This window comes from Camellia sinensis, chromosome 1 (assembly GCF_055761805.1).
Source record: "Camellia sinensis isolate YWXY chromosome 1, ASM5576180v1, whole genome shotgun sequence".
Classification (NCBI taxonomy): domain Eukaryota; kingdom Viridiplantae; phylum Streptophyta; class Magnoliopsida; order Ericales; family Theaceae; genus Camellia; species Camellia sinensis.
The window spans coordinates 250,935,759-250,959,620 of NC_138961.1; the positions used below are offsets into that span (position 1 = coordinate 250,935,759).

The window sequence follows — 23,862 nt, forward strand, 5'->3', positions numbered from 1 at the left end:
TCTCCCATATTAGTACGTGAGCCGTATGATATATTTTGATGATCAAATTTGTTTACTAAAATATGTATATAGATCTATCGATTAAATAATTTTAGTTTATTAGTGATGTAATTCATTTTCTATAATGATAAATTAGATTATTATAATTATCAAATCATTTTAATTATTTTTAAGAATAATAAAATATTAACAAAGCTGATTATTACAAAAAAAATAAAAAAAATACCTTCTCTCTGCTCTTATCAAGTTGGGGCCCATAGACCGATCACCCACTTCAATGATCCTAATTTGTTGATTTTCTAAATTCTTGTGTTTATTCATTCATAAAAAAAGAAAAGAAAAAGAAGCATCATATTCATTTGTTGACTGCATCTATTTTATTAGATTTATTTTAAAAAACAAAAATCTATTTATTATTATTTTTATTTATTTAAGAAAAATATAATTAAATTATATAGTTACATTTATTAAATGAATTATTATTATTTTTTCGTATGAATATTTAAGACAAATAGCAATAGGATGATTGAAGGCCCATAAAGGGCCCACGAGCTCGAACTAGGCTGCTCTAATTAGAGATGAGTCCATTCCAAAAATAAAACCCATGACGCGGGCATAAATATGAAACGGACTGAAAAGAAGCCCATTCATTTGTATTTATTCGTTTTCTTTCGGCCGAAGGACGTTATAGACTTGTCATCTACCGCCAAACGAGGCAGTAGCTTACATCATACGCAAACTCACAAAATTTCCATGTACTACAAAAACAGAAAAAAAGATGGTAGAGAGAGAGAGAGAGAGAGAGAGAGAGCGCATCAAGCACCAGAAATGCCGGAGGAGGAGAAGTGAGAACATACCACGCACATATTCTCTCTCTCTCTCTCCACGATTGAAGATACCAAAAATCAGAGCATCAGAGCACAAGAGATTGCGTCAAATTGAAGCGCCTTTCGGAGTCCTTACAAAACACTGCTTTAGAAGAGAGAGACAATGCCGGAGGAGTGGAGGCCGGTAGATGTAGTGATGGAGGCAGCGTCGGGACCTCATTTTTCTGGCCTACGATTAGACGGCGTCCTCTCCTCCGCTTCGTCATCTTCAACCCTAGCCGACTCCAACTCCCCCAAACAGTTCTTCGTCATCGGTAATTTATTTTCACTTTTCTTTTCTCCGTTTGATTACTCAGAAAATCTGTTGCAATCGAAAGTCTGTAAGCTTTCCTTCTGTTTTCTTTCGATTTTCTCCCGTATTAAATTGAATTATATATATATATATATTAATATTAATTTTTCTATTTATTATCGGTTCGCTGTGCTTTAGGGCTACGATGTTGGTACGATTGATGTGAAATAAATTTCAGTTTGATGAAGTTGTATTTTAATTTTCATGTTTTGTGAAAATTGAGTAGGAGTTTCAGGAGGTACGGCTTCTGGTAAGACGGCAGTGTGTGACCTGATCATTCAACAACTTCATGATCATCGGGTTGTGCTTGTCAATCAGGTATACTCTAAAAACATTTGAGGATTTCTTTTTGTTTTTTTTTTTTGTTTTCTGTGTAATTGCTCTACTTGATGCTTGTGTGCTTATATAGATGCCAAATCCTTTATAAAAACGAGTAAAATGTTTTGCATGCACTCTACTACTTTTGTTTGTTAGGCACCCACCGTGATACTTTCTTGTAGGGTTGTTATGATGTTCATACTTGGCGGGAATGTAAAATTATTTGCTACAAATTTGGTTTTATCTAAAAGTCCTGACTAACAACATAATAGAGTAGTCATCAATGTTGATTTGTCAGCAATTCCAAAATTGTCCATAGATACATGACTGATAAGTAAGGTGAGTAAACGACAAGTGTAGATATATCTTGAATTAAAATTGTTATTACTAATACTTGGGTTTGGCATCAACTTTTAATCTTGCTTTATAAGCTTCTGTAAGTGTTTTTTTTATCAGCAATATTTTTAGATAACATCAAATTAATAATATAAAAAAGGCTGACATTAAACTTATTTATTTAAAGTTTGATGCCATCTAAAAAATTGAAGTAAAAGACAACAAAAAAAGAAAAAAGAAGAAAAAAGCAATGTAAAAAGCCCAAAATAGTAGGCTCGAAGAAAAACATATGAAAAGTGTGGTAATACAATTTTTTTTTTTTTTTTTGGAATACTTTGATCTGTAATGGTTTTTTGTTATGTTGGAATATCAAGTTAGTTAGTTAGTTATGATTATATTTTCTCTGATGCTCTCATTGATAGGTGCTTTTGAGCTAGTATACATAATTCTTACTCAAAATCTGATGCTCAGTGTAATGTTCTACTGCGGTGGTGAATGTAATGAACTTTTTGATCATTTTGACCAGTTGTTGTGTTCTGCACACCTTATTTCTCTTGGTTTCTTTTCTAGATTTCATTTTTTCTGTAATTTTCTTTCTTTTGGTTTTTGATTTCATTGAATGATACTTGGCCCCAGTAAAAACCCAGCTCACTTTGTTGAGTGCTTTACAACGGCCTTCTGGTATTATGGCCATGATTGTGAGTGATACCTGGCAGTGTATGGTTGGGATTTTTTTACCAAAGAGTTAAATGTCATGTATGGTATGTTTATTTTTCAACTTTTTGTTGTTAAGGATTCTATGGCTACAATATGGAATGCAATAGGAATTTTGATAGACAGCTGGTTGATTGGCTTGGATTACTCACTCTTTTATGAAAGCATATTTCTCTTTCAAATTTCCTGATATATGTTTGGTGTGGCTTATATGTAGGATTCATTTTATCGTGACTTAACAGCTGGAGAAGCACAACGAGTGCATGAATATAACTTTGATCATCCTGGTAATAAAATTTATAATTAACCTTTAATTTGTACGTAAACTCTGTTGGTGTTTTTTGTCCACTTTGCTGACTATATGGTGCAACTGGAATTCAGTAGAATGCACAGTAGCTTTTGTGCAAATCTCAAATATATGTTTGCTTGTGTGTAGATGCTTTTGACTCCGAACAGCTTGTAGAGTGCATTGAGAAACTCAAAAGTGGCCAATCTGTCCAGGTCCCAATATACGATTTTAAAAACCATCGCAGGTGTGCAGACAATTTCCGGCAGGTAATATTCTATGCAACATTTTGTATGTACTATTAATGTGGTACTTGGTATCCATCGCACTTGATAAAAGCTTTGCAACTCCTTTATATAATTTTGTTAAGAATTGCTGTGACCTTGAACTTGTCAAGAATAAATCTACTTCTATGTTTTATGTTATTGCTAATCATGCATTTTAATATCCCAATTTTGGCTATGCATGTCCTCCTTTATTACATGCTATGGTCAAGGTCTGTAGAATATCTGAGCCATAAAGACTTGTTAAGTCATTGCAAATTCAATAATTGTTTTTGACCCTTCTCGGATAAATTTCACCTGCATTAATATTATCTTACCACATTAACCTCACAGGTGAAACGCCAAGCTTCTTAACAATTCTGGTGTGGGAAAAGAGGGCGTTAGGCTGGGCTGGGCTGGGTTGAGTATTATTAATTACCTTTGTTAGGGGGTGTGGGCAAGAATCTGTTTCTGAATTTAGCTTTTAATGTTGTTGACCTCATTGAGGAGAGGAGTGAATCAAATTTTCTCACAGTTCTCAACATTTGGGGCAGATACTTTCAATGCCCATGAGAGGGCTTGTGAGATACGGAGTTTTCTTTGAATAACAAACTCCTCAGGCTGAATGAAGCAGAAATAAGTTGTGAAAGTATTCCTGGTTAGGCTCCAGGCTCCTCCTCTTGGTTTCTATCCATTTGTGTTCTGCTTTAGCTACGATTTGACCAGACATGGCCATACCCATGCCTTGCATTAGTAATCTTAGTTGGCTCTACACACCTGTTTGCTAGTAAATTAATCTTTTTCCACCCATAATTGGGATTGCTTTTTTTATTTATTTTACTGACAACTTGCAGACTCGGTTTTTCCCTGTATATTGAAAGAGGAAACAGGTCCTAGCCTAAGAATAGATGGCATACCTCAATTTACAGTCTCTGTCTGTAGCAGCCAGCTAGCATGGCCACTATGTGGGCATCTTAAACAACTAACCACAGGTTTCACCTATTTATGGACAACTTCTGATGCTGATTTTGCATTTCATTGCAGTTTGGGAGACGAAGAAACTGTTAATGCTTGCGTCACTATTTATTTTACAGAAAAAAGAATAAATTGGTGATTCTTGTACTTATGTGAGTGGAGCACGTTGAGTCCACCTTTGAGGCTAATCTCGTTGTCTCCAAGTGAAAGCTATTTCATGACAGTGAAAAAGAAATAAGACAAACTCTTTCAATGTCAGAATTTGGTTAATGCCTACTCAATATCACACCACTTAAAGAAAAATGCATGCTGTCAACAGCCAAAACTTCAGATCACTTTCAAAGGCCTGAGTTTGAAAATTGTTTCCATGTTAGGACAAGCTCTTGATCTGAAATAGGAGTCATCTTCATCATCTACAAGAGGATCAGTGTAATTATTGTCTGCATCAAGAATATTTGCTCTGCCCCGTGTGTCTCAGAGAGGCAGACGGAGAGAGAATGTTGTGTTTTTGATATTGACAATGTTGTTTTGATGATGATTTATGAATTTTCCTTCAACTTCTTTGAGTTACAGTTTAACGTTCTTTGTCAGGTAAATGCATCTGATGTAATTATCTTGGAGGGAATTCTAGTTTTCCATGACTCACGTGTTCGTAACTTGATGAATATGAAGATTTTTGTTGACACAGGTCTCATTCCTCCACTCAGATTATTGCTCATGTATTATCCCATAAAATCGTCCATTTTAGTAGCAATTTTGTTATTATAGCTTTGTTTTGTAGGACATTATTGTTGCAGTGCTGTCTGGTTTTTGAAAATCTTGTACATAATAAAGGTCTCTGTCTAATGAGGCTACATTGTAGAATAACATAGTTGATTCAATGCTTAAAGGTCATGGTAAATATCCTATGCAGGCCTGAGTTATTGAGGTCAGCTTCACTCTTTTAGGATGATCCATTGCCTTGCTTTTATTTTTTTGTGTATTAGCTCTGCGCATGTTCATTGCAGATAGCTTCCTTTTGATGGCCATAGACACCCTGCCTCCTTGCAAACTGTAGTTCTAGCATTTCTATATGATCATGCATATAAACATAGCTTCATGTTTGGCATTATTATCTTGAATCTTTTGGTAGTAATATTAAGCAATTTTTATGCTAGATATTATGAGTTTTTAACAAGTTTTATTCATTCCATCTTTAGTACATTACTTTTCTTATATGTCCAATTAATGATATACTTTTTTAATGTTAAGGCATCTCTTTATTATATATATCACAAATTTTCTCTCTTGGTTGTCTTCCTATTCTATTTGTTGACTGATACTGCAATTTTATAGATGATGATGTGAGGCTTGCTCGTAGAATAAGGCGTGATATAGTTGAGAGGGGTAGGGACATAAACTCTGTGCTTGAACAGGCAAGCCTTTTTTCTTATGTTAATTTCTTTCTTTTGGTTGTGTTTTACACTATATTCTTACTATTCAACTAAGTCTGGAATGTGTTGTTTTCTTAGTTGTACGATATTGTTTGCTTTTTTCATCTGATGCAATGCTGGTGGCATGCAATTTCTGAGGATGGTTTTTGAGAAACCTTTGGTAAGGCCACTGACAGTAACAGAGACCCTCTGTGTATGTTTTCTGTCTTTAGTAAGCTGATTTTGTAAGCACGAATGTTATGTGGTTTTGGCTATGAATGCCTGGATGGAATTTTGCTGAACTTGGCTTGGAATTTATGCATTTTCTGGGATTTTAGCCACAGAACATAATTGTAGGCCAGTTGCCAGGCAGGAAAGTAAATAAGATTGATAGAATGTCTGTGGGCCTTCTCACCTGTGTTATCGAATCAACTTTGGTCTATTTATGGTCAAATATTCGGAAATTGTTGACCAAGATGGGCGGCTTGGCTGGGGAAGATGATGATGTGTTTGAAGGGAAGCCATATGGAATATTTTGACACTACTAGGGTGATTCGTCCATATGCACTCTGAATTTTCTTGAAGTCATCAGTACCCAAGTTCAAGTCTCTTCATATTGGAGGAAAGGGGCACAGTACAGATACTTGGTTTAAGACTTGACTCGTTCATATGAATCATTTTTTCCTGATAAGTAAATAAAGTATCCACCAATGCTGCCAAAAGGGCTGCAGCATTTATATTAGGGAGCGCAAAGAAAAAGAAGTAGAGAGTTTTGGTGAACGGCTCTATTTCTTTCTCTTTGCGCTCCCTAATATATTGTATTTTTGTTTAGATTTTGTCTAGGAACACGCACATTTATCTCATATGGTTTTAATTTTTCATTGCTATTGGTGTGCTACTTTTAGGAACCTTTAGTAAACGTGCAACTTTACTAGATTTATTTATATTATTTAATTATAATGGGATAACAAAATTTGCAAATACCTTGTTGATTGTGCAGTACGCAAAGTTTGTGAAACCCGCTTTTGATGATTTTGTCCTGCCAGCAAAGAAGTATGCTGATGTTATCATACCCCGGGGAGGTGAAAATCATGTTGCCATTGATTTAATTGTCCAACATATCCGCACAAAACTTGGTCAGCATAACCTTTGCAAAATCTATTCAAATGTTTACGTTATTCAATCGACATTCCAGGTACACCTTTTTGTATCTTCTTTATTTTGTTATTATTATTATTTTCATTTCCCATGGTGGTCTTAGCCTTTTTTTTTTTGGGGGGGGGGGTTGAATTAGTGACCATCTTTTTTTGGGTGATTATGGGTAATCACCCAAAATCTTATTGATCAGTGATCTTGACAAACTTCTGAGAGGAGGGGGGATACAAAAAAATTAAGGCCTTGTTTGGTTTGTTTCTCAGAAAAATTTTTGAAAAAATTCTCTACAAACAAATTTTTAAGAGTAATCAAACCAGACAAACTTTTCCAAAAAAAATCTTAAAATTTTGTTTGGTTACCTACTTTCCAAAATCTCTCTCTCTTATACACATCAAATCAATCACTTTTTTTAAAACTCTCTCCCCAAAACAATTTTTCAAAATTATTTCTGAAAAAAGACAAACCAAATAAGTTTTCGTACTTTTTATCTCAAAACTACTCTACAAACACAAACCAAACACACCCTAAATCTTGGGTAGTTACAAAAGCTAACCTCAAGTAAGGTTGGGCTACAACTTTTTAACTGTGAGCCGCCGCTTTACAACTAAGATGTGGTTTCTGCTTCTGGGATGGTGGCACATTGTATAAAAAAAAAATTTGGGGATAGTGAACAGTAACAACAATAAACCAGTGAGTTAACATTAGAGTGCTGTTGCATATAGGCCATTCACATCGACATAAAGGAATGGGAATATTGTTTAACATTTTTTTCATGCCCTGTGATTGAAATGCGAATATTTATCTTGAGTTGTAGTTATGATCATACTAGAGACCCATGCTGCAGATAAGAGGTATGCATACGCTGATTCGAGATCATGATATATCAAAGCATGATTTTGTATTTTATTCGGATCGGCTTATTCGTTTGGTAATTTCAACTGGTTAGCTTATCCAAATTCCATTGATTTACAAAAGGTTAATAGAATAAAAATGTTAAATCTTACCAATCATCATTGCTTTTATTGTTTTTGACTTTCAGGTTGTGGAGCATGGACTTGGCCATTTGCCTTTTACTGAGAAGCAAGTGGTCACTCCAACAGGTGTGTTTTAGGAGAAAAATTAGTAGCAAGGCATGGACTCAATTCAAGTCTCTTCCTCTCTCTCTGATGAGATTTGGAATATAAGTAGACTACTTCCTTTTTATCTCAAGTTTCCTTCAATTCTCTGAATTTAAACTGAGAACTTTATATGCCTTCAATTTTTATTTGTTTGTGTTTTTTTACATATATGGTTGTGCGTTTTTCCTTGCTAGCATATAATTTAGTATCTCCTGATGGTGTCAATTTTATGAAAAGATATTCCTCTACATATGCCGACCCCATTTGATGGGACTTAAGGCTTGGCTTGGTTTGGTTTGGTTTGGTATATTCCTCTACATATGGCTAAACTAGATTTTAAAACTAACTATAAATTGTTGGGATTAACTTATGATGACTGTGATTGTTGTTTCATTGGGGTGTGATTTATTCCTTTTTTTATATCATCTTTTCTGAAAGCATATGTTTCCTTCGCTTTTAAAAAGTGTACATGAGAATGAAATAATTTGTCCAGCTCACTTTTAGTCTTCTTCCTCATTTGCTTTCTTTCTTGTTGAATAATTTTGTAGTTTTCTGTGACACCTAAAATTAAACATTCATGGCAAATTAGTTTTAACTTTAAACTTCATTTAGCTATTAACATTCATCATACTGTTCTCTTGTTTGTCTTTACTTTGTATGTCATAAAGAGGGGGTGCATATCCTTTTATTGAAAAAGCAAACAGCAAAAAAAGGTAATGGACTACAATATATTTCTATCTGCAAATTGGAACTGTCCACATTTTTTTTCCCTTTTGGTACATGTAATTGTTTTATGTTGTATTCTTAAGTTGCCTATCCCAAAACATAAATTTTGTTAATTTGTTGGTATACTAATGCAGGGTCAGTATATACTGGGGTTGACTTCTGCAAGAAATTGTGTGGAGTTTCCATTATTCGAAGGTGAGCATTAAATCAGGTATTTTAATAGTGACACTTCTGGTTCTGGAAATAATTTTACTGAATTCATTATAAAAACCATTTCCCATTATAATGGTGAATTATGATTCCATTGGTAATGTAATTTTTAATTATTTTTTTAGTCAAGAATAGATATTTTAAATGAATAATCATTCCATTGTAATTAATCAGACACTACCTTATAGTTTGTTTTTTTTCCGTTCCACTTCTGGTTCCATTTTTTAAATTTTCTTTTGGTTTACTTTGTAAGGTCACTGTGATACCCAGAATGAAGTCACATTGATGCAAAAGCGGGTGTCTTTTGTCAGGACCATCCTCTCTATTTATGCCCTTCAAAAGTGATGTGATTTCTGTTTCTAGTTTTCTCCACTATTTCGATTTTGGCTTCCCCCTAGTTAGGAGGATGAGAAAATTAAGAGTACATTGCACCCCAAAAAAAAAAAATATGCATAGATTTTTTGCAATGTGGAAGAACAATCTTTTGGTGTATTTGTTTGATATTTTTTCTTGAAAGATATTTTGCCTTATGAGTACTCTTTTAATACTTCAGCAGCACTACAAACACTACAAAACTTTATTTAAATCAAAATGTGATGCCAGTAATCATCATCTGCGGATTATTATTATTATTATCATTATTATTTATGTTAAATAGCATCCTTGCACTTGGTGCTTGATGCTAATGTTCATAAATGTTTCTACAGTGGTGAAAGTATGGAGAATGCATTGCGGGCTTGTTGCCAAGGAATAAAAATTGGAAAAATTCTGATCCACCGTCATGGTGACGATGGGAAACAGGTGATCTTTTTTCCCGCCTTCCTCAGGGACTTTGCTTTCTTTTTGTCACAAGGATCATGAATTGATGTGTAACTGTAAATTGTCATCTCTTATGCAGCTTATATATGAAAAACTTCCCAAGGATATTTCGGAACGGCACGTGCTGCTTCTGGATCCAGTTCTTGCTACAGGTAACCCATCATCCTAGTAGTTCCTTAAATTTTTTCCTATGTTTTTTGCTCGTCTGTTTTCAATATCTATTAAGGTTTGTGTCATGCAAAATGGGCCTACAGGAAAGAGGATGAGTTACATTCTGATGATTTTTTTCTCTCCTTTTGCTCTTTCTATTTTTCTTCTTTTATCCCTTTTTTTCAATCAAATTCATGCATTGTTATATTTACAACCTAACAAACCATATGGACTTTCTTGAAGGTAACTCTGCTAACCAAGCAATTGATCTACTCGTACAGAAAGGAGTTCCAGAATCCCGCATAATATTTCTGAATCTCATTTCTGTGAGTTATTTCTCACTGCTGGTTGCAAGTGCATGCTTCTATTTAGTGCTAATTACAAGGTTCGCCCTTGAGATTTTTGACAATTATAGAGACCTCCTTTGCGGTTTCTAAAATTACATTGACCTCTTCTACTTTTTCTGACATTATATACAAACCTCGCCTCCATTATCTGACTGTTAAGATGGTTAGATGGTAACAGAATTTTCTAATGTCAGTGCATTTTGGTCTATAAATACCAAAATTATCATTATTCTCTAGCAACCAAACACTACACCAATATTATTCTCACCACCAAACACCTCTCATCTTCTTCTCCCATTTCTCACCCCATCTTCACACCCCCATCAAGACCACCATTTTTTTCTCCCTCCCCTTTCTCTGCACACACTCTACAAACACACTACTACAGTCCAAACATCAATATAGTACTGGCAATACAAGCCATTAACTCACTAAAATATTCTTTCTGTTAAACCCACTAAACCTAACCCACTACACCCACTAAACCTAACCCACTACACCACTACCACCCACCACCTCCACTACCATCCACTACCACCACTCACCTACCTCACCTACTCCCAAAACCTCTCCTATATAATAGCTTGTAATATACAAAATCAATACATAGCAATTATAATACATACAATTTCTCTCTATATCAATTTATATAATTTCTCTCTATATCAATTTGTCTAACATGGTATCAGAGCAAGGTTAAGAACTTAGTGATTCCGCTTCACCGGCGGGCGGCAGCCTCGCCTTGGCCGTCCGCCGGACAAATCCAAATTTTCTAATTTCTCTCTCTGCAGACAGCTCTATTTCCCTTCTCACTGACCACGGCTTTGCTTCATCTTCTCAGCCACCACCTCTGCACCGATCCACCTGCACTGCCACGGGTGATAGAGAGAGGGCCATTGTCAATCTGGTTCACCTTCTGCAAGAAAGAGAGAGAGAGAGAGACTGCAGTGCAGTCGGCACAGAATAGCGTCACGCCCCTCTTTTCCTTTCTGGTTCGGTTTATTGATTCTTCTCTCTTTACTACTTTCTCTCTCATCGAAGGTCACTTTGTTCCCACGGCATTCGATTAGAGTGAGAGAGAGAGAGATTGAGAGGGAGAGAAAAAGGAAAGGACGATTGGATTCAAGCAATCTCTCTAGTTGTCTTCTGAGATTAGCATTTTCTTTCAACAAACGTCCAACTTCATTCTCCAGCTCATTTGTGTATGCCTGTTTTCTAGCTCTTGAACGGTCAGCAGACTCTCTGTTCTTCATCAAGCGCTTGTGTCGCCGATCACTATCTTCATTAACCCTTTTCTTCACCAAAGCTTCCAAGGGATTTCTACCATAGGTATGACTTTGCAATTGTGGGTGTGATCTTGTCCGATCGGACTTTTCAAAACCACAGTGGTCATCTCATCTCTCATCCCCAAGAAAAATCAATGGAGGAAGTGTGGAAAGACATCAGTCTCTCTTCTCTCCAACAACCCTATAACTGCACCCACCAACTCAACTTCCAAGACTTCCTACCTCCTTCCACCACCAAAGACCCACCACCACCCACAAGGGTTTATGAACCCTCCTCCGCCAGAAGCGGCGGCGCCACCGCCTTCGGTCCCCTTGCGCCGCCTCCGGCCACCGTATTGAGCTTGAGTTCAGGTTACGGAGAAGACGACACACAAGCTGCTTCAATACACACACACGGTGCACATCTCTCTCCATGCACGACACAACTCACTCTCTCTGACTCTCGGTTAGAATAGCAACCAACAGCATGGTTTTTAAAGAATCACCACACACACACCCACCCAACTTCTTCTCTCTCTCTGATACAACCTGTAAAAGCTTCTCCATATATTCTATTTCCTCTCTCCCACCTTAGCTGTTTTTTGTCCCTCCACCATCATTGTTTCCACCACCCACCTTTCTTTATTATTTTCTTTTTAGTCTCCACCCACACCTTTTTAGTCTCCACCCACACAACACAACCCTCGAGGAGGAATTGGTGCAATAAAAAAATAGAGCACCAAGTAAGTTGTAAAAAAAAAAAAAAAAAAAAAAAAAAAACAAAACAACCTTCATCATTCCACAAACTCCTTTTATTCATGTCGGGGCTCACCCCGATCACCATATTTCCACAAAAAAAAAAAAAAAAAAAAATCTTCTTTTCATTCCATCTAATTTTTCTGCTCAGTCTTATCCCTTCAAGCCATTCGGATTTGCACAATACACTCATTTTATTTCTATCGGGCCTTCGCCCTGATCATAATTTTACACCAAAAAAAAAAAAAAAAAAAAAAAAAAAAAAACAACAACAACAACAAACAAATCGACACCCAAACAACAACAAACCAACAACATCTACTGACGGGATTTTTCTTCTCTACTCTGCCGCCGGTCTCTTCTTCTTGCCTCCATCCTGGGCGGCCCTTGACGGTGCTGCCTCCGTGCTTCCTCGACCACCAAGCCAGTTGCCTCCTCCCTGCTCATCCACTCCCGCATCTGGTGGCCCTCCAAATCGGAACATCACGGTGGCCTTCCGCTTCAGCTCCTTGTTTTCTGCCCTTAGCACGCTTATCTCTGCTCGCGCATCCTTATACATGCGTTGGAGCAGAGCCAGCTGGGAGTTTAATTGCTGCACCTCATTTGTCCTACTCTGCAGCCGGTGCGACAAGTTTGTGACCGCCGTCATGGACTCCACACATGCCTTCAAAGTATACTGATTCGCCTCCACATCCATTTGCACTGCCATTTTTTGCTCCACAGACCGCATCGGAAAGTTCAACGGAGCAAAACTGGAAGCGCTTAGTTGAGTTTCACTGGCCGCCGCACCAGCTCTCTCTCCTGTGGACTCGTTGAGGTCGGGAAAGAGAGTCAGCAGACCACGGGACGACGAAGCCATTTTCTCTCGCCACAGAGTGTTACAGACTCTCTCTCTCAGCACCACAGTGTTACAGCCTCTCTCTCTCAGTACAACGCAGAGTTTTACAGAGGATTTCGCAGGTTTTTTTGCTTCTGCCTCGGCCTCAGGCTCTGTTAAATAGCCGAGGCAGCCACGCGCATCGCGCGCCTCTTGACGCCGACAACCTGGCACGCCTTTTCATGGCACGTCTTTTCATGACTCGGGCACGCCTTTTGATGACACACCTTTTGAGGGAACGACTTTTGAGGGCTCGATATCTACATCCATGTATATCTTTTGGGCAGCCTATATACACACTCATACAGTGTCTTCTACACCGGTCAGCTTTATCAATCCCTTTGTTTCAACCTCAAATAGGTTTCTATCTTCACACCTATTTGAGTTTGAGGGGGGGTTATACACAGTATCATGTATAAGTCGCTCATGGCGCACTCCCTAAGTCGCCCCCTTGGTGCACCACCACAACTTTCTACAACGGTCCGACATGACCCCATAAACTGTCCCGACATTGATTCCGGTCAGCTGCTACATCGGTCCGACATGACCCCGTAAACTGTCCTGCTACAACGGTCCGACATGACCCCATAAACTGTCTTCTACATCGGTTTGACACGACCACACAGTGTCTTCTACATCGGTCCGACATGACCCCGTAAACTGTCCTGCTACACCGGTCCGACATGACCCCGTAAACTGTCCTGCTACACCGGTCCGACATGACCCCGACATGACCCCGTAAACTGTCCTGCTACACCGGTCCGACATGACCCCGTAAACTGTCCTGCTACACCGGTCCGACATGACCCCGTAAACTGTCTGCTACAACGGTCCGACATGACCCCGTAAACTGTCTTCTACAACGGTCCGACATGACCCCGTAAACTGTCTGCTACAACGGTCCGACACGACCATACAGTGTCTCCTATCCCATTTTTAATTTTATTTGTCAGCTTATTTTTCTGTTTTGTTACTCTCTCCAAACTCAAGTTGGTTTGTGTCTAACCTCCTTGAGTTTGAGGGGGCTGTTAAACCCACTAAACCTAACCCACTACACCCACTAAACCTAACCCACTACACCACTACCACCCACCACCTCCACTACCATCCACTACCACCACTCACCTACCTCACCTACTCCCAAAACCTCTCCTATATAATAGCTTGTAATAGTCCTGTTTGGTAGAGCTGTGGGAAAGTACTTATAGCTTATGCCTAAACAGCTTATAGCTTATAACTATGAACATAAGCTGATTTCTGACTTATTCTTAAAGCATCTTCTGCCCCACTCAAAGAATAAGCTGATTTCTGACTTCCAAAAAGCTATAAGCTATAAGCTATAAGCTAAACCAAACACATCAAAATAGTTTAAATTAAGCTGAAAGCTGAAATAAGCTGATTATAATTTCTGCCAAACAGGCACAATATACAAAATCAATACACAGCAATTATAATACATACAATTTCTCTCTATATCAATTTATATAATTTCTCTCTATATCAATTTGTCTAACACTTTCAATCCCTCAAATTATCATATATCAGATTTTGTGCATACATATGCATAGAAACCAACAGTCAGATATATAATAACTCGTATATATAACCTCCAAGGGTTGGCCTAATGGTGAAGGCTTGGGTTTTAGGAGTTTGCTCCTCTCTAAATCTCAGGTTCAAAACCTCTTAGATGCTATCAATTCTTGTGTTGAGTCATTCCATACAGAGCTCTGCTCTGACTTTAAATGGCCCTCCCGCTAGTGGACGGTGGGATTGGTCTCCCTAATGGTGAAGGCTTGGGTTTTAGGAGTTTGCTCCTCTCTAAATCTCAGGTTCAAAACCTCTTAGATGCTATCAATTCTTGTGTTGGGTCATTCCATACAGAGCTCTGTTCGGACTTTAAATGGCCCTCCCGCTAGTGGACGGTGGGATTGGTCTCCCAGGGATTAGTCGAGGTGCGCGCAAGCTTGCTCTGACTTTAAATGTGCCCCCGCTAGTGGACGGTGGGATTGGTTCCCCAGGGATTAGTTGAGGTGTGCGCAAGCTGGTTCAGACATCCTGAGTTATCAAAAAAAAAATAATAACTTATATATATATATATATATATATAAATCCTCATATGTGATGATTTTATGGTGTTATATATATAAAAATCCTCATATGTGATGATTTTATGGTGTTACATTGCATTTAGGCCCCTGAAGGAATACATCGTGTGTGCAAACGGTTCCCTTTCTTGAAAATTGTCACATCAGAGATTGACGCGGCACTGAATGAAGAATTTCGTGTCATACCAGGTATGGGAGAGTTCGGGGATCGTTACTTTGGCACTGATGATTAAACCATATATTATTGAAATGTAGAGATTATGATCCAGTACCGGATGGCTTAATTTAAATTAGATCCATGTGTGGATAAATGAAACATCAATTTGCATTTGACTATAACTTTCTTGTATTTATTTATATTGCTTTTGCTTTTCTTTGCTTTAAAAATCAGTGTACTTGATAGTATTTGAACATGGTCAACATGATTTTCCCATCTAAAAATAAAAACATGATTTTTTTTTTTCCACTTCTATGCCCACCATTGAATCCCACCAAAAACAAACCTTAGTAGTATCATTACTCCCAAGACCTTCAATTTGGAAAACAACATTTTCATCACTTGAACAACATATGTACTTTTAATTTATAATATTTTTATCACTTGAACAATACATAATATATATACTTTTAATTTAAAATTAAAATTTATATCTTACAAATTTAAAAGCACATTTATCGGATGGAAACACACGAATCTAGGGAGCGTGATGTGTCTTGTGGTGTCGTGAGGGCATTTTCCGAATTTATTTTGATAATTCAAATAATTCATATTGTAGGATTTGTTGAGTAGGTTATCTATAAAAAAAATTAAAATAATTAGACATTTGTAGCTCATAATAAAACCACATTTATATATATATTTTAAATACGATTAGCATACCTTTTTAAAAAAATAATTAGGGTCTAATCATGGGGTATACATGTTTGATTAACCTATTTTTTTATATATATGATACGTTAACGAACCTTATAATATGAATCAAGACAAATTTCAACTGAAATGTTGTGATGTGATAGCACCCTCCCTTTTCCCGGCGCGCACACTAATATATATAAAAATTTTGGAGAGTAGTAATGTAATCACAATAAATAAAGATTTTTTTAATGGGAAAATTGATCTAGGGTCCCTCTCCCACTTTTCGTAATGGAAGAGATTCACAAAATTATTTTTTGATATCTAAGGTCCTTAAACATACATCAGAGAAATTTCATTCCTTTATACTATCTTCATCATGTGACCCACCACCACTCCCAACAACCCGACTCTCAGTCCCCCTCATCTTCCAACAATTCTCAAAGCTTTACCTAGTGGAGATTCCCGGCCTCGTTCTCCTCCTCTCCTTCCCTCTCATCGCAATCGCATACATCTTCGTCTCCGAAGCCCTCGCGATCCAGGCGCTCATCTTCATCTCCTACACCGGACTGAAGATCCGCGACATCGAGCTCGTCTCTCGCGCGGTGTTGCCGAGGTTCTTCGCAGCAGACGTGAGGGCCGAAAGCTCATGTGAAAAACCAACTTGAGCAGTTCGATGCTGGGAGGAAATGGGCATCTGTTCATGATAGAATGAGGGTACTTGTTACTTACGACGATCTGATTGGAGATGAGGATCCAAAAGACAAATTAACCTGATCTGGGAAGAACTGCATGTTTCTGTTGTTCGAACAGTTTTGTGAATTTTTGGTTCTCCAATTTAAATTCCTTTCCAGCATTCTCTTTCTCAGCTACCAAGATAATAGAAGACATATTTTGCCTATTCTCCAAGAAAGGAGGTGTTTGTGTTTGGAACTTTGGATTAGTGAAAGGATTTGAGGTGAGAGAAGAAAAATGAATGGAAAAGTGAATGTAGTAGAATTTTTTTTTTCCTTCACTTTTTCCATCAACAAATCCCTACATAAATCTATTCTCCAAACAAAGCATGAAGGGTAGGGGGAAGAAAATAAATGAAATGAAAAATCAGAAAGAAAAGAAGAAACTGCTTTTTGTTAGTTAGTACATATATGGTTGGTTCTTATTTAAGAATCCCATTGAATTGAATTGAATTGAGGTTTTTTGTTAGTTATTTATCTTCTTGAAGTATACAAAGTTGCCCATGATGTTAAAGCAGAGAAATTTGCCTCCATCTCTGGCATCCCAATCACAGAAATTGGAATTTCTCTAGATTGGAGAGGAAGAATTTCTTTGGTTTGGGTTGGAGAGGGAGAATTTCTCTGGGTTAAGTGAATTTCTCTGGATTGGAGATGAGAATTTCTCTGGTTTGTAAAGTCAGAGAAATTTCCTAGATCAATGTACAATCACCAAGTTCTGTTCATAAAAGTACAACTTTACTGTAAATAGAGAGAATTTCTCTGGTTTCAATCTAGAGAATTTCTCTGATTTGAAGAGAATTTCTCTGGTTTTGGACCAGAGAAATTTGTGGGTTTGTGGGTTTGTTAGACATAGGTTTAATTGTAATTAATAGAGTCAGAGAAATTTGCGAAGTCAAAGAAATTTCCTGGATAGCCATACAAATTTCCTTTCCACAATTTTCTCTAGATTTATTTGGTACTCAGATAAATTTCAATTTTCTCTGGAGAGAATTTCTCTGGAACTGAAATTTCTCTGGATCCTGTTAAGGGACCTTAGACATCATAAAAATATTTGATGTCCTTTATACTATAAAATCATAATATCAGAAATCTTAAAAAAAATATCCAATTCTTAATTAGCATATATTTTATAAGTTATTACATTCTATAAAATAAAAATAAAAATTACTAACTAACGTGACAAGCAAATAATATGATAATAAATAAAAGGAATTTGAAAAATTTATTAGTTTATATTATACGTATGGTAGTATTTATTATTATTATTATTATTTTCATTTGTTTTTTACTAAAATCATGATTCATGGTGGCGCCAACTTTGCTGTGTGGCCATCAGGGTGGCTCAGCTATAAATATAGTGTGCAGTGCACCCCATGAAAACTGACATGTTTGGAAGTTACAGATTTTATATATATATAGCCTGCTTGGAAGTCTTATATTATTTATATTTATTTTTCAGCTATTGATGGAAAATTTGAATATGTTATTCCTCCTATGGACGACTTGCTTAACCTATGAATTCATTATTATTATGATTTATCTAAACTTGAGTCAACAAGAAAATATCATAAATGAATTATAATACTCTTTGAGAGAGTAAGAGTTGGTTTGACCGAAGGCCATTTAGTAAATTTTTTACTTTCTAAGATAAAATTATTGTTAAAAGAAATTGATGTGTTTGATAAATGTTTAAAAAATGTTTTTTATTTTAAAAGTTAAGTAGATCTTTCTTTTAAAAAAATAGTTTTTTTTCAAAAAAAAAAAAATCAAGTTTAAAGAGGCCAAGCATAAATTCAATGGTGGATTCCCAACTCAAAAAAATAAATAAATAAAAATAAAAAATAAACAAACTTCTTTCTATAAAAACAAAAAAACAAAAATAATCCCCCAGTTATTTTTGATATTTTGCCCAACCATCCAACCCCACGAAAAAAATAAAAATAACTTACAAGTATGATCAGCTTTGAGTTCTAATTTTTATAAATTTCTAGATACTATTATTACTATGTCTAGACTCAAGCAATTAAATTGTAATAATGCTACTATGTTTATCACGTAATATATGTTAATACGGTATTAACAATGAACATAAGTAATGAGATCCGTTACATTTCAATAATGATGATAAATGACATACTAAATTACTTTAAATATATAAATATAATCATAACCAAAAATGACATTTGGCTGAGATTCCAAAATTATGTTCCCATTTAGGGGATGTTTGGGGTGTCCTAAATAAGTACACTTTTGACTTTTTGAGCTAAAAAGTAGAGGAAAAAAAGATGGTTGCTTGGGATAACTTTTTGTTTTTTTATGAAAAAATGTGTATTAAAATATTATATGAAATAGTAAAATTACGTTTTTACCCGTACGTTCTAGACTCATCAGTGACAGTGCTACAAAAGGATTGTACAGAATGGTCGAAATGGTGAGAAGAATTTGAACATATGCATATATAGCATGAGGCTACATGGGTACTGTTGGGCCCGTTGGGGCCCACCACGGGTCCCATTTCAGTAATCCAAACCGTTTAATGTGTAGAACTCATTAAAAAATCACTTTGATCGGATATCAATAGCTATGTGATCAAAACAGTTTTGTATGAGAAAAATGGATGGCGAATAATAGACGGCTGGAAAAAAATCTGATTTGATCACATAACTATCCATATCCGATCAATGTAATTTTTTTCAAGCATATAATACTCGACAAGTTCTACACATTGAATGGTTCGGATTATCGAAACGGGATCTGTGGTGGGCCTCCACGGACCCAACAATGCCCTTCAATTTAATGAATATATATCTATTTTTTTTTGTACCATCACTGCGTAAATTTCCCATCACTTCAGTACCATCACTGTGTAGCTTTTTGGATTGTACTAATATTGTGGAAATTGATTTTTTTTTATATTTTTAATTTGTGAATAGTAATAACTTTTTTTCATTTTGAGTAACTTTTTGACTTTTTCTCAACATGCCAAACCAACCCTTAATAATTTTCTGCAATAACCTTTAAGACAGATTACATCTCAATGATTTTGGAGTCAATAAAAGACAGATTACATAAAGAAAAATGCCTAACACCCCCAGTGGGGGTCACTGGGGGTCGTTTTTCATTGGCCCAAAAACTGTTTGCCTTTTTTTTTTATTTTTTTTTTATTTTCAGCCAATAGGGGGGTGACACCTCACTGGGGATTGTCAGTGGGGGTCTGTAGCATGGCCCTTACATAAAATATGGTATTAACAACAAACATAAGCAATGAGATCCATTACATTTAAATAATGATGATAAATGACATATTAAATTACTTTAAGGAAGCAGTTTGCCTCCAGTCTGAGATCAGACTAGATGATACTATTTGGTCTGTGGGGGTCCATCATGGGTCCCATTTTGTTAATCTGAACCGTTCAATGTGCAGATCTCGTCAAGTACTATGTGCTTGTAAAAAATTACGTTGATCGGACATCAATAGCTATGTGATTAAATCAGTTTTGTATAAAAAAAATGAACAGTAAACAAATTAACAGTTGAAAAAAAACTGATCCAATGAGATAACTATCGATATCCGATCAACGTGATTTTTTACAAGCATATAGTACTCGACGAGTTCTACACATTCAACGGTTCGGTTTATCAAAACGGAACCTGTGGTGAACCCCTACGGACTGAACAATACCGTCCAGTCTGATCTCGGACTGGAGGCAAGCTTCCTTACTTTAAATATATGAATATATCACAACCAAAAATGACATTTGGCTGAGACTCCAAAATCTGTGTTCTCATTTAATAATTGTTTACAATAACCTTTAAAACAGATTACATCTCAATGATTTTGGGGCCAATGAAAGACAAACCTCATAGAAAAATAAATAAAATCAAATGTTTATGAAGGTAAGGAAAAATTCCAGTCAAATCATTAAAAAAATGTTTTATTTATAATAAAGAATTCAAAGGTTAATCTCAAAAAGTTCACTGACTAACAAGTTTAACTACATAACAGATAGTTGGAGAAATTACAATTAAGTACATGTTTTTAAAAATAAGCGAAAATTATACTGGCAGTCAAATCAATGATAAACTTTACCACTGGTGGTGGTGCCCAAGGGGATTACACACTTGTATCCCACATGGGAGAGCATGGTTCGATTCTTGAGGGGCACAAAATATCCTTGTATTATTGTACTGTACTTTGATCATGACCTGACCTCTTATTACGGCAAGGTGAGTAAGGTCCATTGTGTGTCCTGCTGGTGGGTCTCTTTCTATAGGTTGTGTGCGAGAGAGAAATTGTAACAATCCTGACCTCTGATTTACAGTAATTCGTGATTAAATAAGCTTAATCAGTAATTAAGAGAAATTCTGAATTAAATTGCATGTGTGTGTTGCAATATTGTGCTTATCTGTTTGTGTTTTTGTTTCGGTTGGCGAATTGAAGGCCTTACGGTATCCGATTCAGAAATTGACTTGAATTGGTGATAATAAGGATTTTTAGAATTTTATGGTAAGTTCAATTGAAATTCGATTCGGAACAATTAAATTAGATTAATTAATACCACTTTGCTTAGCTTAAGCCAAATTAATTAAATACCACTAAGTAAGCTTATATAAGGCCACTCCTACCTCTCCTATACATTTTTACACCCTTATTCCCTCATCTTTGAGCTCAATGTGAGAAAGAGAGAGAGAAGGAAGTTGGATATCAACTAGAGGATTGAAGAAATTGAGCAAGAATTTACTAGAATTGAAGGATTTGGACTTAGAAACTCAAAATTAAGCTTCTAGCTCTCATCTTTACAAGCCTAGGTAAGGAATCTAACCCTTAGTTGTGTAATTGAGGTAGTTTTTGTAAGAATTCAAGTAAATGAGGTGGACTAACATGAGAATGAGCTAGGATTAAAGAATTGTAATTCAAATCATACATGCATGTTCATATCATGAAGTTTTGAAATTGTTTTTATAAGAATTTTCACATGCATGTTCATATTTTGGTTGTAGTGTAGGAATTCACCAAGTTTTTTAGTAGAATATCTCATTTGATCATGTTTTGGAAGCTATGAACTCAAATGAATACATGCATGACATGTTCACATCATCTTCTTAGATTTCAAGTTGAATGTTGCACAATTGACATACTTTTGAGCTTTGATTTCATGAAATGATCTTTAAACCTTCATATTTTACAAGTTTACACATGTTGTCTTAAGTTTTGGGCCCAAAAGGATGTGAATTATAGCCTTGGATTTGAATTTGGAGTTGAGAAGAGCAATTTGGAAATTCCAGATTTTGCTTCTCCGCTCGAGCGACGGATTCTCAGCTCTAGCGATCACTCTGTGATCTTGCATTTTCGCTCGAGCAACCAGAAATCTGCTTGAGTGTGAAATGCACGCTCCTAGAAGTTCTTATGTTTTGCAGGCCGCTCGAGCGACAAAAGTTGTGCTCGAGTGAAGGCATGTCTCTCACGCTCGAGCGAGCGCCAAGTGAATATCAAGCCGAAAAATCAAGCAACCAGCACTTTTGCACAGTTTACAGACCGTTCGAGCGGGGGAATTCACGCTCGAGCATCTCTTCACATGTTTGCATGTTCGCTCGAGCGAGGGAAGTTTCGCTCGAGTGGGACCCCTATTTCCAGCATTTTTAACTAAGTGTTTTCAAGTGCATTTTTGCATCCTCATTGCATCATAGGCATTTCTAGGCCAAGATTAAGACACCATAATGAGGATAAAGAAGTAGAAACACACCAACAAGAAAGAACTAAGTTAGCATTTCCTGGTGTGCAATTCAGTATATGTTCGTTCTGTAACTGTGTAGGTCACGCGCCACAAGACGTCTGATTTGCCCATTTTGTCTATTTACCTTGGAGCCATCTGTTGATTGTGAGTAATAATTTTGTAAAACTATATTCAATTATAAGTATTTTCTGAATGATATAAGATGATCTGTTTTTTGAAATATAATTATTTTCTGCATAAATGAATGGTTGTCCAATATTTCTGAAATATATTCGTGGCATTCTTAACTTCTGATGACATCTGTTATCTGTTCTGTTACGTCCTAATTATGGGTCAACTGTATGTCTCATGAGCCAACTGTTATGGATCCTTATGTATATGACCCATTTATGGGCCAACTGTACGTCTCATGAGTCAACTGTACCATCTCCGTGCACGTGAGTCAATTATATGCCTTTATGGCCATCCTTTTATGGGTCAATTGTATGCCTTTATGGCTGTCCCTTTATGGGTCAACTGTTTCTGCTAGTGTTAATGAATATACCACGTATGATTAACTACAAATTCTGATTATGTGTATGATTCTGAATCTGTATCTATTATGAACTATGATTTCTGAACATGATTATGAATCCATTTCTGATATCTACTGAATTCTGTTTTCTATAACCATTATGGACAACATTTATTTAACCCTTCACCCTGTTATTATTTACTGGGTTCTAGCTCATTATTTACATTATGTATGTAGGTGATCAGGGACGTGACCAGGCTCAGAGTTGAGGACATAGTGTCTCAGTTTTGTCAGCCAACCTTTGTGCCTCCCGAGGAGGTTTCGGATTAAGTCAAGTTTAGTGGCTATTTTTGATGAATGTATTAGGCTTTGTTTCTTTTGATTTACGGACAAGTTTTCTATTTATATGTACATGGAGTGACGTGTAAATACTGTATCTTCTAACGTCACTCGTAAGTTTATAAAAGTTTAAGATTATCTGTCCTATTAATGTCTTCACAGCTCAACGGACTATGAATATTTTATATGTTTGCTTTCGCAGCCCCTAACTATATGTTATTCTATTAAGAGGCCTTTGGTAATCTAAGGATTACTGGCCGGTTATGATGTTAAACCTATAGGGGCGGGTTTGGGTTGTAACAGAAATATTCGCCTCGCACTGTACCTCTTTGCTACCAAGCTCGTCTCACTCCGTTAGAACTCTGTCGTACTGTGAACAAAACACTGTGAGCTACTGGCAGGTGGGTTGCTGGAAAACCCTTCTGACGGTCAAGTTAACTTTTTAAGAGAAGAAAGAAGGCAGAGCACTGTAGAAAGAAAGAGAGAGTTTGAAATTGCTTACCTCTAACGTCTGTATGCTCCTCCTTTTCAAGGCTGGCCATGCAGTCTCAGAGATTGTGGGTGCACTACATCTGTTGTCCTTCTCTAGACAGGTGGCCGTGCTCTCCTTTACATTTCTTATACCTGTAGAGACCAAAACTACCAAATAGTATTTGTCGCACCGCCAAATGGTATT

The 23,862-nt window shown here is 36.5% G+C and overlaps 1 protein-coding gene and 1 long non-coding RNA gene across 13 annotated transcripts; one reads left to right on the forward strand and one right to left on the reverse strand.

The window, feature by feature from the left end:
- Positions 1-370: 370 nt before the first annotated feature.
- On the forward strand, positions 371-23,338 carry LOC114255879 (uridine/cytidine kinase UKL1, chloroplastic). 12 transcript variants are annotated; one of them, XR_014348815.1, is made up of 16 exons: positions 371-1,141; positions 1,406-1,497; positions 2,765-2,834; positions 2,984-3,102; positions 4,663-4,759; positions 5,407-5,486; positions 6,484-6,678; positions 7,483-7,566; positions 7,678-7,738; positions 8,617-8,677; positions 9,400-9,493; positions 9,591-9,663; positions 9,905-9,987; positions 14,823-14,936; positions 15,098-15,200; positions 23,085-23,338. XR_014348815.1 is itself a non-coding variant. In XM_082902148.1 (16 exons), the coding sequence occupies exons 1-15, from the start codon at positions 991-993 to the stop codon at positions 22,433-22,435; spliced, it is 1,386 nt and encodes a 461-aa protein (XP_082758274.1). In that variant the 5' UTR covers positions 371-990; the 3' UTR covers positions 22,436-22,477; positions 23,085-23,338. The 12 variants fall into 12 exon arrangements, 9 of the variants coding, with proteins under 9 accessions (XP_082758274.1, XP_028051215.2, XP_028051216.2 ...); XM_082902148.1 differs by lacking the exon at positions 14,823-14,936 and adding an exon at positions 22,413-22,477; XR_014348814.1 differs by lacking the exon at positions 23,085-23,338 and having other exon boundaries at positions 15,098-15,357.
- LOC145806135 (uncharacterized) lies at positions 12,098-14,579 on the reverse strand. Its single transcript, XR_014348822.1, has 2 exons — positions 14,337-14,579; positions 12,098-14,081 (listed from the first exon to the last, which is right to left on the reverse strand). It is a non-coding gene; the product is annotated as an uncharacterized LOC145806135 (long non-coding RNA).
- Positions 23,339-23,862: the final 524 nt, after the last annotated feature.